This window comes from Diadema antillarum, unplaced genomic scaffold, assembly GCF_040938485.1.
Source record: "Diadema antillarum isolate AM-2024a unplaced genomic scaffold, OU_Dant_1.0 seq00000446_RagTag, whole genome shotgun sequence".
In the NCBI taxonomy this organism is placed as follows: domain Eukaryota; kingdom Metazoa; phylum Echinodermata; class Echinoidea; order Diadematoida; family Diadematidae; genus Diadema; species Diadema antillarum.
This window is the reverse complement of record NW_027271420.1, coordinates 165,017-180,282: the sequence shown is the minus strand read 5'-3', so window position 1 is coordinate 180,282 and position 15,266 is coordinate 165,017. Positions and strand designations below refer to the sequence as shown.

At 39.4% G+C, this 15,266-nt stretch overlaps 1 protein-coding gene and 1 pseudogene across 1 annotated transcript in view; one reads left to right on the top strand and one right to left on the bottom strand.

Annotated features, from left to right (window-relative positions):
• Nucleotides 1–15,266, bottom strand: part of LOC139732764 (usherin-like) — a 79,616-nt gene that overhangs the window by 49,096 nt on the left and 15,254 nt on the right. The window contains 14 exon segments of the mRNA XM_071643608.1: nucleotides 220–383; nucleotides 546–738; nucleotides 1,135–1,492; nucleotides 2,521–2,819; nucleotides 3,225–3,420; nucleotides 3,829–4,003; nucleotides 5,413–5,564; nucleotides 8,791–8,884; nucleotides 9,414–9,623; nucleotides 10,410–10,597; nucleotides 11,943–12,114; nucleotides 12,391–12,556; nucleotides 13,019–13,151; nucleotides 14,827–14,986. Of these exon segments, the coding sequence (XP_071499709.1) occupies nucleotides 220–383; nucleotides 546–738; nucleotides 1,135–1,492; nucleotides 2,521–2,819; nucleotides 3,225–3,420; nucleotides 3,829–4,003; nucleotides 5,413–5,564; nucleotides 8,791–8,884; nucleotides 9,414–9,623; nucleotides 10,410–10,597; nucleotides 11,943–12,114; nucleotides 12,391–12,556; nucleotides 13,019–13,151; nucleotides 14,827–14,986 (2,660 nt within the window).
• On the top strand, nucleotides 7,323–8,061 carry LOC139732753 (uncharacterized; annotated as a pseudogene).

Here is a 15,266-nt window from a genome sequence, read left to right as displayed (position 1 = left end):
CTTTCTGCACTGTAAGGCTGTATAAAGTTTACAAGCAAAATTAAGGATAAATGGTAATGAATCAACAAGGAATGCAAAGTGCATTTTGTGACAAGGTAGGCACAGAAATAAAGCTTTTAAATGAAATCAAACAGGTTGTGATGCATTAAGAAATAAAGTAAAGAAAGTTATCCCTTGGAGTGAATGAGATGTGTAAGGTGGGATGGAGGGATGACTCACTCATGGAACAGCCCTGAGGATTGGACGCCCGGAGGTTGCTGGAACCTGCACGACACGTGTCACACTGGCGACCCGTCACCAGATCTTTGCACTCACACTGTCCAGTATTGGCATCACAGGTCGTGTTCAGACTCCCACGTGGGTCACAGTCACATGATTCACACCTGGCAGAATCAAAAATGGAAGATGACCTTTACTGTCAGTGATTGACAGTCTTTGTAAATGAATCAACACAAAATGTATTTCTTCACTCTGTGATACATTATTTGACATAAGCTTTGCTGGCACAAATGTTGGAAGCTTTGCAAAATGAACGTAAAACTCACCTTCCAGTGTTGGGGTCAAAGTTGAAGTATCCAGTCAGACAGCTGTTGCATCTCCTCCCAGTGACACCTGAGTCTCCAGACCGACACTGGCACTGACCAGTGACCCCGTCACAGACAGAGTTGGGTTCTGTGCCCAGTGGCTGGCAGTCACATGGCAAGCACCCACGGCCACCATTTGGAGCCAGATAGAAGCCTGCAGAGGAGGCAGCACGTAGAGGCAAGGGCATAGTTCATAGATAATTTCCCACAATCTTCGAGAGGAAGTGCTTACTGAATCACAGTTAACAAAAAGTTCATTGAGACTTTATGAGACATGGAAGGGTAACTTTGTTGGGTATCATTAAGATGTAATCAAAGCTCCTGTATATAAACTGAAAAGAGCACTATCTGTAATGACAAAAGAGTATTTTATGACACAAACAATGTAATGAGCCTCCCAATGGCCAACGAATAGGTTTGTATATGCATCATATATACATCGTATTTAGATATGAATGATTTTTATCTCCAGTCAACCTTGCAGTTATCAGGGCATCAGGATGAAAATGAAAAAAAAAAAAGAAAGGCAAACATGATATTGGAGTCTCACCTCCTGCACACATATCGCACTGCCTTCCGATCCTGTTTGTCAGACAGGAGCACTGGCCCGAGTTCTGGTCACACACCAGCACCGCTCCACTAGCTCCCAGCTGGGTCCCCGCTGCATCGCAACCGCAGGAGGTGCACCCATCCACGTTGGTTGCACTCAGATTGAAAGTGTTTGGGGCACAAGAGTTACAGGTCTGCCCCGATACATTGGCCTTGCACTCACACTGCCCCGTGACGGTGTCGCAAGTCCGGGAGCCGTTGACTGTCCCAGGAGTGTTGCAGGAGCAAGGGGTGCAACCCTGGACACTGGATAATTGGAGGTTGTAGGTCTCTGGTGCACACTGATCACATCGCAGTCCCTGTCCAATGGAAAACAAACACACACTTTGATCAAAACAACAGACAAGACAGTTTAATATAAGAAGAAAGTGTTCAAATTTTTAAACTGTACAAGACAGTCATTGAATAAAAGCTTTCTGAAACTTGAAACATCTTTAGAACAAGATGTACATAGCTTTAACATACTAATGAATATTCATGCATTATTAAATCTGAGGAGCACACATGTTTGAAATTGAATTTTTACTAAACCAAAACCTCTGCTAGATACCTGGTATTCAAAAGGTATGTGTGTTGTTACACAGGCCTTTTGCAACTTTTAAATGTAGAAAAACTGATGCATGATCAATTTAATCACCCAAACTTTGAGGCACAATTGCAGGATTACAATGATCTCATTTTGTTTGTGTTGAAAAGTTTTTCCATCCATAGCTAGTATCATTTATGCGTTTTTGTTTATCATATATGTGCGCAAGACCTGGACTAACCTACCTACATGTCATGATTTCATTACAAAAGAGTGGATTATGACAGGAGACCATTAAAACTTTGCCTGATTGATGCATCTTCTTTCTTGAGTTTTTTTTCCCCTTTCTGTCAAGATACAACAGGCAATATCACTATCTCTCACTTCTATCACATCAGCATACCCTACAATCATACATTCACATTTCATTACTTCTCATTCATGTTGGTAGGCAGACTGAACTCAATTAGTCAGGGGTATGGTGTGATTTTGTGAAAAAGAAAAATACAATTGCTCTACATTGTCCATATGACATATCAACATTTCTCGTGGTCATGAAAAGGGCTGCATAAAAATGTGCTTTTATCACTCATAAATGAATAAAAAACTGTCATTATCATCATTCTATCATCATCATATTCATTATCATCAGCAGCATTGTCAACATCATGCAGAATCACAATCATCATCATTATTATCATCATCATCATCATCATCATCATCATCATCATCATCATCATCATCATCATCATCATCATCATCATCATCATCACTATATGGGTATGAACTGAATGCACCAACCTGTACATTAGCCTTGCAGACACACTGCCCAGTCTCCTTGTCACAAGCTGTACCAGGCTCAGTGCCCGCCTCTTCACAGTCACACTGGGAGCAGCCATTTTGCCTCAGGCCGTAGAACCCGTCCCTACACTCATCACAGGTCCTACCCTCTGTGGACGGCATACATTGGCACTGACCACCCTCAGGGTTGCAGTAGACACTGGCTGAGCCAAACGCATTGCAGCCGCAGGGCTGGCAGCCAAGGAGGTTGGAAGCAGCCAAGTTGTAGAAACCATAGTTACAACGATCACATTTGTCACCTGCAGTGAAAAAGAAAATGTATCACATATGAGTCTCCTCTACCTTTTTGTTTTTGTTTTTTCTTAGTAGCTGCTGCTCAGAACTGCTTAAAATGCTCCTTTTAAACTGCCCTTCTTTCAGATTAACTTTGGTAGTTCCATTGCACATTTCATGTCTGTGTATAAGATTTTCTAAATCAATCTCCATCATCAATCATCATTTTCGCATCATCTCTGATATATTTGTAACAAGATATCAAAAAAATATGGACTTTCCAGCATGAAATTCACAGTACATTGTTGTGTGTTCCTGATGAATTCTTCCTGGTTCAGAGTCTGAGTTCAGATTACTGATGGTAACTGGAAAATAAAAATGTGAACTTTCTTAAAACTCACACCACCACTATGAAGTAATTTGTATCTCACCTATGACATTTGCTTTGCAGGTGCAAAGACCGGTTTCTTGGTCGCACGTAATGTCTCCGTTCACTGTGCCTGCCTGGTCACATTCACACGGCTCACAGCCATTAGGGTTTGTTGCCTGGAGGTTGAAGTAGCCAGTCTGGCAGGTATCACAGGTCCTGCCTGTTGTGAAGGGCTTGCAGTCACATGTACCATTCACCTGTACATGGCATTGACATGGTGACCATTGGTATGACACAGCATCAACAACTCACAACAATTCAATGCTTTGGATTCTGAAGTGTAGTTAATAGAATTAACAGTCAATCAACTGGTTAAAAAAAAAATACTGCTATTTCCTTTCTCTGAACTCATCCCTTTTCAGGAAATTACTTTACAAAGGCATTAATCTTGATACAAAACTTCTTCAACAGAAGCAAATTCTGTTTTGTGATGAGTCTGAGTAGTGCTGAAATACACAATCCCATGTCCCTTATTTGCATCATGATTACCTGTCTTAGAGAGTACTGCACTCATTTATATACAATAGGTAACACAGTTTAGTTCACCTGTAGAATGGAAAGGGGATTTTTTTTTTCAGTGGCAAGAGAAAATTTTTTGTTCTCACCCTGGTACAAATGGGGTTTCCAGCCACAGTGCCATTGGTGAGGCAGTTGCACAGGTTGCACACAGTTGGTGAGTTGAGAAGAGTCCCGTCAGTACGAAAGTAACCTTCTACACACTCCTCACAGTTCCTGCCTTCTGTATTATCCTGACAATCCATACACAGCCCTCCACCTCCCCTACAGAAGAAAAAGCAGAGATGGATTTGAATATAATGTACATTTGGATAGAATAATAGATAGATAGATAGATAGATGGATGGATAGATAGATGGATAGATAGATAGAGAGATAGATCAATCAACAGATCAATACATAAACAAGAAGAGCAGTGGATTGAAGGACAGAAAATACACCGAAATGGTGACACACAATGATTTTAACATTCTGCCGAGAGTACACTTAAAGGGATGGTACAGTATTGGTGGAGATGAGAATTGGGCTTTTAACTTTTTGCGAGATACCAAGAAAACACTAATAAAATAGTACAGAGCATACCATTCTAAGAGGAATTCAAAGTTTATTTGATGAAAATCGGGTTTGGAATGACTGAAACATCCAAAAACAAAGTAAAACAAAGCGATCATAATATAAGGTGTCGTGGGTCCCACACTTTACTAGGATTGCTCTGTTTTGGATATCTCAGCCATTTCAAAACCAATTTTCATCAAATAAATGTTGAATTCCTCATGGAATTACATGCTCTTTCATATTTCATAAGAGGTTTCTCATTATCTCACCAAAAAATGTTAGAAACCTGAAATTAGGTCTCAACCAAAACTATATGATCCCTTTAATATCTGATTTAATCAATGCAGGATATTCATTTACACTCTGATTCTCCCATAATCTATTTCTGCTTTCTCCCTCACACCCCTCCCCACAAAATAAGCATTTCAGGATTATGATTAACATAATAACAACAAATATTATCAGGCCTGCAAATGCCCCATATTTCAACATCTATTCATATTGTTTACATTCTAAAAACAAATTAATTCTAATATCTGTGGTGCTAATGAAACCCTTACAAATGCGCACAGCTTAATTTATGTTCAAGACAATAAAATATTGAATATGCAGTAATCTATTTTACCTTTGCAAAATAGTTATAACATCATTTCCTGAGTACATTTGTTTTAAGTTTTCTTTACCTGTCTATTTCCAACATATACAAAAACAAATGTTATTCATTAGTTTATTATCATTTTCAGGGGAGGAAATATAAAGGCATAGGAACATTTCACAAGACTTTGGAGGGAATCCATAGCAATGTCCAGATCAATGATTTTTAATATTGTTTTTTACTGATCATACTAGTGGCAAATTTAAAGTGCAAATAAAGTGCTGGAAAGCTTGACTTCAAACTTGGCATAAGTTTTTGAAGTGTTCTGGAATAGAAAATCTCTCCAAAAGATATGAATACAGGTTTACTTCCAGCAGTGAAGAAAATTGCCTTGCATATAAACTATCTTCTTAATCAAATAAATAACTCCTCCCCCTCTGCCCCCCCCCCCCAAAAAAAAACAAACCCCAATAACAACAAACAAACAAACAAATCAAAAACAGAAGCCATATGAGCTGTGTACCTGAAGTGATCATTGGGATAAGGATCCAGTGATGCATTGTAGACACAGCTCAAGGCGTGGTCATTGCATTGGCAGGGCTTACAATTGTAGGCACTGACCTGATCACCATGGCGGAATGGCTTGTCATTGTATAGTGGCAAGCACTGATCACACTGTAAAAAAAAATAAAGAAGAAATAAACAAACGATAGAAACATGGATTAGACAGTGAGTGATGGTAGCACACATAGGGAGATGTGCCTCTAATAATTGAGAACACACAACTGAAATGAAAAACTTTCTTCTGTTTCTCAGTCTCTCCCCACCCCCCGCCCCCTCCATTCTGTTCTCTTTTGCTTTGTCTTTTGGCCAATCTCAATCTCATATATCTCAACAGGCATGCACTTTTGGGGGCACATTTCTCAAAGATCATGTTTCTATGTTTTTTGCTGTATGTTGAATCTAAATGTTTCCCTTGTTTATGTCCTAGAACAGGTAGTGTAACTTACGCACTTGTGAAAGGCAATCTATACTGTAAAGTATCAAGTGTGTTGTGACCACTAGCTGTCCAGAGACTACAAGAAAGGAGAACTGGGCTTAGTTTGCTTTTACAAACACAGGACTTGTATACTGCATACAATACACTGATGTGCATCATAGTTTGTGAGTAATTGTTGTGCACTCTTGGTGTCATGCGTAGAAAGTAATTAAAGTTGCAAATAATTCAGCTTTATAAGATGGCTAAGTAATTTCCAGCTTGCTGATTGGTCAAAGCGTACCACGTGATCATTCGCGAAAAGTGTCTATCCCTGCACACCCGTAGGATTTTCGCGCACCCAAATTGTCTAATGCACGGTTTTGACGCATGCGCAGTGTCTCAAAAGTCTAGATTTCGATTTGTAACAGCTTATGCTCAATGAGGTCACGTAAAATGAAAAATGAACTTTTCATAAACTAATTGCTTACATTTAGAAATATTCCATTAATATTTCATGGTTAAATGTGATTTCAGTCATGCACTAGTAATATAAAAAGAGACTCAATGTTGTCTTTAACCAAAAATTGACTCGTGTCCACGACAGTCTGCTGTACACAGGCACAACACACAAAATCACCTTATAACTTAACTAGCTAGCCGGCCTGATCCACCAGATCATGTTGAAAAAGAAATTGAATTTATGACACAAATTCATCGATCGCCAGGGACGTACTGACGATTTTTCAGTGGAAACTCAGTAAAAATAACCTTTTGCAGTAAAATTCTTCATTTAACCAGATAGTTTCAAGGCCACCACTCATATTATTTTATAGGATTTAAAACTTGTGCTATCAAAAATTAACTCCTGCCGAAATAAGAGTTTTTATGGCTCCTCGTTTTTACTGATTTTGATCTAGTCTATCTCACGATCTACGATCTTGATTACTGATTGGCTTAAGTTTCGTCGCTGTAGCCTGCCCTTGTGCGTCTGTTTCGAAATCACAACTCATTCGGAAACCTTGAGATATGGCGTCTGTGAATCAAACAAAGGAGGAGCACTTTTCCATCTCCTTCCAAGTTATGACAGATGAAGAGATTGACCAACTGGTAAACGACATGGACAGCAAAGGGACAAAGAAGGTATTGAAATTTGCTAAATGTAAACTCATGGACTTTGCCAAATTCACTGGAACTGATTTGGAAGAAATCGCCAAGGATACCAAAGATTTGGACAAGTTTTTGACCAAATTCTACTCTGGAATAAGGAAGGACAATGGAGAATCATACAAAACAAGGTCGCTACAAAACATTAGGTTCAGTGTTCAGAGATACTTTGTCGAGAACTATGGAATAGATATTGGTGATAGCAGCAAGTTTCCTCAAGCAAACCGCGTTTTCAAAGCGATGAAAGTAAAGGATCCGTTGTACACAAACCCGTGATTTCGTCAGACGACATGAGCAAGATACAAGAGTCACTAGACCTCTCCACCCCCAGAGGCCTCCAGGATAAGGTTTTCTTGGACGTTCTCACCTTTTACTGTAATCGAGCACAGGAGAACATTCGTGGAATGAAAGCTGAAGACTTTACCATCAAAGCAGATGATTCCGGACGGAAATACGTACAAATGAGAGACTTTCTAACAAAAAACAACCGCGAAAATGTCATCCGAGAAGCCGATGCTGGCTTGATGTTTGAAATGCCTGAACTGGGTGAAAGGTGTCCGGTAGCCACATTTAAGAAATATGCAGCGAAGTTGAACCCCCAAAACCCTTGGATGTGGCAAAGGCCAAAAGATGTTTCGAAGAAGGAGCTGGCACAAGATACCCCATGGTTCGACAATGCCCCATTAGGCATTACCACGATTGGCAACAAACTGAAAAATCTGTCACAAAAGGCCTGATGCAAGCTAACGTACACCAATCACTGTCTAAGGGCAACCAGCATCACAACACTCGATGCCTGTGGATACGAGGCTCGCGATATCCAGAGTGTCAGCGGGCACAAATCGGCAGATTCGCTGAAGCACTATTCCAAAACAAGCCAAACGAAACTGAAAAAAATGTCTGAATCGTTGGCCACTTGCCTATACTCGGATGTCAACAAGGACAAAAAGAACCAGGAGCTGGGCGACCAGGAATCTACATCTTGTAGCAAGGCCATCGTGGAATGCCCCTCCACATCCAGTGCCATAGCAACGACAACGAGTAACTTTAGTCAAGAAACTGTAGCATATGGCTATGACTACGACATCCGGCAGGATAACATCGTTCTAACCCAAAACCAAACTATTAGTACACAGTCGAGATCGTCGATCACGGTCAGGAGGGACACCAGTCACGTTCGTTCGGAGAGTGGAAACGTTTTCCACTTCCACGGATGTAACGTGACTATCAACAACTAGATCTAGGCAGTATAAGCTGTCAGATCTGCTGTAAATAGCTGTAAATATGTTGAATTCTTGAGAGTTGGAACATTTTCAATTTCATGTGTTGGATTTGAAACTTTGGAATATATCACAGATTCAGCACAAGCTGGGATAATCTCGGAGAAAGCCTACTCTGGACCATTTTCCAACGGTTAAGTACAATTTCAAAATCTTTGATATTTGATTTATTTCATTATTTCTTTCTCATACAAGGTATATTCACCTCGCGTTTGAAATTACTTAGCCATCTTATAAAAGGAATAACGCATTTTCCCGTCGTTGTTCAGCGATATGCAGTGCACGAGAGGTTTCTTCTTCGCATGCACACTCCACACTCGCCTCTGGCTCGTGTGGAGTGTGCATGCTCAGAAGAAACCTCTTGTGCACTGCATACTCGCTAAACAACTCCGCGGAATGCGTTATTCCTATAATACATCATCCACCGAGTACACTGCTGATATGATATGTAAAATGAATGATTTGTCAATTTACTCACATGAACTCCCATAGTGTAGCTGGAAGAGAGACAGTTGCATGTGTAGGTGTCAGAGCTGATATCACATGTATCAGCATGCCCACTGCAGTCACATCTGGAAAGGGAAAATATACAGTGTATGAGACACTATATCTCACTGAAACAGCTCTTTGACAACATTATGTATTTCTGATCATATACATTACAACCAATTCTTGTGTTGATCAGTCAGTGTGTATATAATGTGACAGAATATTATGTGAAATCCAATATACGTTTCTCTTAATTCTATCTAATGTCAATTCATGCATTGCTCCATCCCTTTATTCATTCACTTCCTCATTTCTCATTCCCTCATTCTTCCTGCCCTATTTGTCCATCCCTCATTCCTCCAGTCCCCATTTGTCCATTCCCCAGTCCTCCAGCCACTATTTGTCCATCTACCATTCCTCCATCCTTCAGTCCTCTTGCCACTAGTAGTCCATCCCAAATTCTACAATCATCTCTAATGCTCCAACCTTAGCCCTGCATCCATCACTCTTACATTTCTTTCATCCTCAATCCCTCAAACCCTTCATTTCTCAACCATCAGTATTCCATCTCCTGTGTCCTTAGTTAAGTCATATATTCATCATAGTGCTTACCTTGCACTGACGGTCAGCTCTTCTATACCATAGTACCTGTGCCTCTGACTGGTGACATGGTAGTGACCTTCCATAACCAAACGGACCCTGCTTGCCCTGACAAACTCCAGCAGGGCTGGAGTGTTATAGAAATCGTTATAGCCAGGGCGAGCAGACGGTTCAGGGGCAAGTAGCTGGAATGTGATGTTGCCCTTTGAATAGGGTACATCACTAAAGGGGGAAGTGTGAGAGGGGAGATAGGTGACAATAGTATGATGAACATTATGATGAACGAATTGAAAATGAATGTACACCATCCAACATAGAGTTTCTGATATCAGTATCTGCCATTCATTTCTCATTCTGTGAACTTCAGTGAGAGAGTGTTACAATTCAACAGGGCACTATCCAAACTTCATTATCCAACTTTTTTGGAGCAGTTTTGCTCAAGACAAATGGATCACAGCAAGGCTTTACATGTAATCAGGACAGACTTAATTTTCAGATTTAACATACTTCCATTTTGCCATACTGTTGAAGTTGACAAGCACAATTCACCAAATGTGCAAAAATGATGAAGCCATTACCAGTAGTTCATTTATGTTGTTAACATACAAATTCCCAGACAAACAAGTTGTAAGTCACAAATAATGTCACAATTTACACACCTGTATCTGACAATGATGCGACTTGATAAACAAAATGGGGTTTCATGCACTTATTATGATTAGTTCTCTGTATCTTTAATTTTGTGCTATGTTGTGCTGCATTGGCTGCACATTGTTGTTTATATGAGCATTACTGTAAAAGTGTATATTTTTGCGCTTGACCCGGTAAGAAGAGTTTTGCGTGTTTTTAATTCAGCTGAATCAAGACAGTAAGTACAGGATCAAATAACAAGCAAAAATATTTCCGTGCTTTTATTTTCACGCTAGCTGTGGTTGCGCGAAATGCGCAAAAATTTCAACATCGTGGAAATTTCGACTTTTACAGTATGTTAACTGTGAAATCACAAACCTTGGGAACTGGATGCAGTTGACAGAGGTGGGCGTGTCCAGTGTGCCATTATTGGCCAATCCGAAGGCAGCTTGGCAGTCCTGGGCATAGTACTGCCACACCTCCCAGGAGGCGGAGCCACTGCGCTGATGAAAGATGGTCAGGGAAGTGGGCTGAGGACTGTAGAACTGTAGCACAACGTAGAACACCTGGACATGCCACAGATAAAATCAAAAAGAGAGCAGAATAGAGAGAAAGATTAGTATTCTCCATGACATAAACAGATGTGCTACAGGTCCATACCCATGCTGGTTCACTCAACATCAGCTCAAAGATTTCCAAATTACATATTGTACATAATGGCTCATGAAGAATGTCGGGGCCAGAAAATGTGTATGAAAAAAAGCTGGTGGAATATAATTGTATTCCCATGTAAACCATTCATCACGTACCTGGTTCCAGTGGTATACACAGTAAACCAATCAACATCAAACAGATAACTCCAAGACTTCTGGAGTAGAAATTGACACTGAGGATTATAACTGCAATTTATAATGTTTGGAACAATTGTGTTCTCTATCTGGTATGTTTATTTCTTGTTTGCCATTTTCATCTCTGTTGTCATGTTTGTACATGTGTATACAGTCAAACCTGCCTTAGCGGCCACCTGTCTGTAGCGACCACCTGTCTACAGTGGCCACTGAAAAATCCCCCCAAGAAAAAAACCATGTTAAAGACCCTGTGTATAGCGGCCATCTGTCTAACGCAGCCAGCAGCCACAAATTTTATTTCCCGCGAATGATTGCAACCTGCCTATAGCGGCCAAAAACCCAATGGAGCCGTAGCCGAGCCGATAACTCAGCGTGTTTTTCTGCTTTGTAGCCGTGCGGGCAACGTTCAGTGATCGCCACCGCTGCATTCATCCCTCATTCAGTCATAATAATGCACTAGTGTTATGCTTTCTTCACAACAATACACATACATGTACTACTGTGCAACAATTTCATACACACCGGCATGGCTAAATGCATGAAATACACAGTGTGTTCATACGTACACACATACATGTACATGTAAGGATACAACGATGATACATGTCATGTACATGTAAGCAATGTACACAAAGTTGGATTACCTGTCTATAGCAGCAATCTGTCTATAACGGCCACTTATTCCGTCTCCCTTGGGTGGCCGCTATAGACAGGTTTGACTGTATATCTATCTTTTCATTTTTTGAAGCCCCATGAGCACCAAAAGGTGGACCTGTGTGCTATACAAGCAGCCACTACATTCATTATTATTATTATCATTATTATTATTATTATCATTATTATTATTATTATTATTATTATTATTATTATTATTATTATTATTATTATTATTATCATTATCATCATCATCATCATCATCATCATCATCATTATTATTATTATTATTATTATTATTATCATTATTATCATCATCATCATCATCATCATCATCATCACTATTATTATTATTATTATTATTATTATTATTATCATCATTATGAAGAAGAAGCAGAGAAGACACTACCTGATACTCCCTACTGCCAAGGGTGATGTCAATTGTGATGTTATCGGCCAGTGTCGAGACCCAGTAGCTGCCCAGGTCACCATCATTGGCAAACTGGAGAGGGTGAGCATCTTGGTTGATGCGGCTGATCTGGTCTGGGCTAGTGTCCGGCTCACCATTCTTCAGGCAATAGCTGTAGGGGGTCAGACAGTGAGCAATGTGTATGAAGATAATAAAAACAATATCAATGATACTGCTGCTGCTGCTGTATTGGTACTTTGCACTAATAATCACTATGATGATAATGATATTCATGATCAAATATCAAATTTTAGCAATACTTAATGTTTTTTGCCTGAAAAAAAAAAACTTTGCTAGTTAAAAGAAGCATTTGACACTGAAAGAAGAAAAAGAAGAAGACAGTTGGCAAACAGGTCAAGGGTCAGCAGTCAGGACATAATATCATTACCTTTCTCTTAATGGGTTGACTCGGGGATGACTGTCTAGGCACCTGCACTCAGACTGGGCGTGAACAGGAGGAAACACCCCAGTGGCAAGCTCCACAATCTCTCTGTTGGTTAGCGTCTCCTGGTAGAAGTAGAGATCCTGGAGGCGACCCACAAACTGGTTGGAGCCTGGCAAAATGCAAACATGTGATTGTTTCTATGGTGACAGCAAATGTTCACTATATCATAGAGTCTATTGTTAGGAGGCATGTACTGGGAAAAAAAAAAAAGCAGTGTGCCTCGGGAGTTGTGTGATAAATCCACTGCATGATTTCACAGGCAAAATGAGCTGAATCCCATCAGGCAATTAGGACATAGTTAGTTGACAATGCAACCCAGCGTTGCCTGCACACACATTTGTATATTCATGTATTCATGCCATGCTCTGGAGGTAGGCATTGTTCAGTGGGATCAAGGTACATATCTGTGATGGCAGTTTATTGAGAGTCTGCTGACTAGGTGTCTGAAAAGGGTTTCATACAGTATATTTTTCAGCCAATTCACTTGAAATCAATTTACAGAATGATGTTAGTATATAATGGGAAGTGAAAAGGGGGAATTCATTAAGATTAATATATTATATATATTTACCTGTAATTCTCTGACCCACTCTTGTCTGTGCACCACTTTCATCGAGGATTTGCCCCAGCAGATTTTGGGTCTCAAAGGGGGTCCCATCTATCTCCAAACCATTGATGAAGAAACTGGCCTTGGTTCCAAACACCTATCATAATAAATGTCACATCAGCCAATAAGTTACTATATTGTAGACATATAATGTACAGAGTATTTTCCCTAATGTTACCATATTTCACATGACAATAAAAGGGGTAGAGTTTTCAAAGCCAAGGGCCCTTTAGACACAATTTTATTCCCCTGGCTTGCTGTCACTGGATCATCGGTACAAATGTTGCATATACATGCTACAGAGAAGTGTTCTGAGTTTTCTGTGGTTGGGAAACATTGTACAGTAGGTCTGTGTACTTTCATTTGGAAAGTCAGGAGTTTGCCAGAATACACTAGTGTGTCATTCTACAGAACATCAATATACACCTCTGACCTGCTGCAACAGCTGCTGCCCATATAGATTTCAAAAAGAAGAAGAAGAAAACGCAAAAAGGATGGTCGTCAGTACACAAGACCTTTTCCCTATAATTGAAATTTGCTCAATATTTGCAGTGATTTGCAGCTGTTGCCAGATACACTGTATGGCACACTGTCCAAACACAGTCATAGACAAGTGCTCAGCTGTTTTATTTTTCTTCTATACGCTTGTATACCAACACAGAAAATACAATCTGTACTGTGATGTAAAATGCACCTAGGTGAAAGGAAATACAGTATATTACATTGCAGATGGAGTAACAACTGAGCAGTATAAAGTGTACAATTAAGTAATTGCAGTGACTCAACTTTATTTCAGCTTTTGTATGATGTGAATGAATGCCAAAACACATCATTATCTCTGATGCTTACTACACGTTGTATGAGTATTCTTCACTAAACGTAAATCCTAAAGTTAAAGCGCTTTAAAGGGCAATCGTTTTAACAAGCAGAAATGAGGAAACAAAAAGTTAACAGCATAATGGTGTTTAATGACTTTTACCTCTGCATGACAAATACTGTACAACATTTAGTCAAAACATTTTTTAAAAGTACAGAAAATTTCATTCTGCCTTACTTTCATATAATATATTCATATAACATTTTTCTATAATAGAGTACTTTTTTCCCCTTAATGATGAGGAATTAAAGAGCACTTCAGTCTGTGGGCTTATTCAAGTAGTAAAAATAAGACATGCTACCTGTAAATATCTCGTTCATGGGCGTTGACATTCATGAATATTGTACACACGGGCAAGTAAATTGTATGTTTGTCCCATGTATTGCACTGTTGCAAATTATTGACTTGAAGTCTGAATGCTGATCAAGTTATGATCATGAATTTAAACTCACAGATCAAGCCCACATGCTCAGCATTGAGATATAATTATTACTGACATACTTCTTTCCATAAGTACTGTTTTGAAGTTAGCTTTTGGCTAGCTTTGAGGTAAGATTGCAACAGAGTTATAATATTATGAGCACATTGTACATTTACACATGTACTGTACATGAAATTCTGATACGAAGATCAATTCTTTGAAGCTGTTCTCTCACCGCACTGAGTGCAAAACTTGCTTTTTGAGCTGATCAGTGCTACAGTATTTCACTAGTAAGCTTGTCACAAGTCAAGCTTGAGAAATAAAACTTCACATACACACATACAAGTAATCATGTTTTTTTTTTTTTCAAAGTCAGAAGTAAAAGCTTGATGATAAAGACAGAATGCAGCTTGTTCAGAGTAGTATAGATATTGTGAAAATTAAGGAAAATGTTAAAATTGCTCAACATAATACCTGCACTGCTAGATGTTGCCACTGGCTGACGGGAAGACTGGTTTGAATTTGGATGAACTTTGTTCCATCTGCAGTTCTATAGTCATATGTAATCCCAGATGAGGATACCTCGATGGCGTAGATAATGTCATTACTCGATGTTCTTCTCTCAATGATTGTGCTGGTGGAAGAGAAGAGGGGAAAAATAAATTAACCAATACTGGTTTATTTCATACATATAATGTACGGTAGTTCCTCAGTTTTCCATAAAAAAATAAGACTACTCCTGTACACAGTACATGCACTCACTGATTTAATGGCCATTAGAAGTGAGAGCCTGTCGAATGATGTGAGAGCCTGTCGAATGATAATTTACAAGTAGATCTATGCATATTTTTGATACTACAAAAATGTTCCCTTGATATAATTGTACATGATGTTCAGCTGTGCACACGACACAA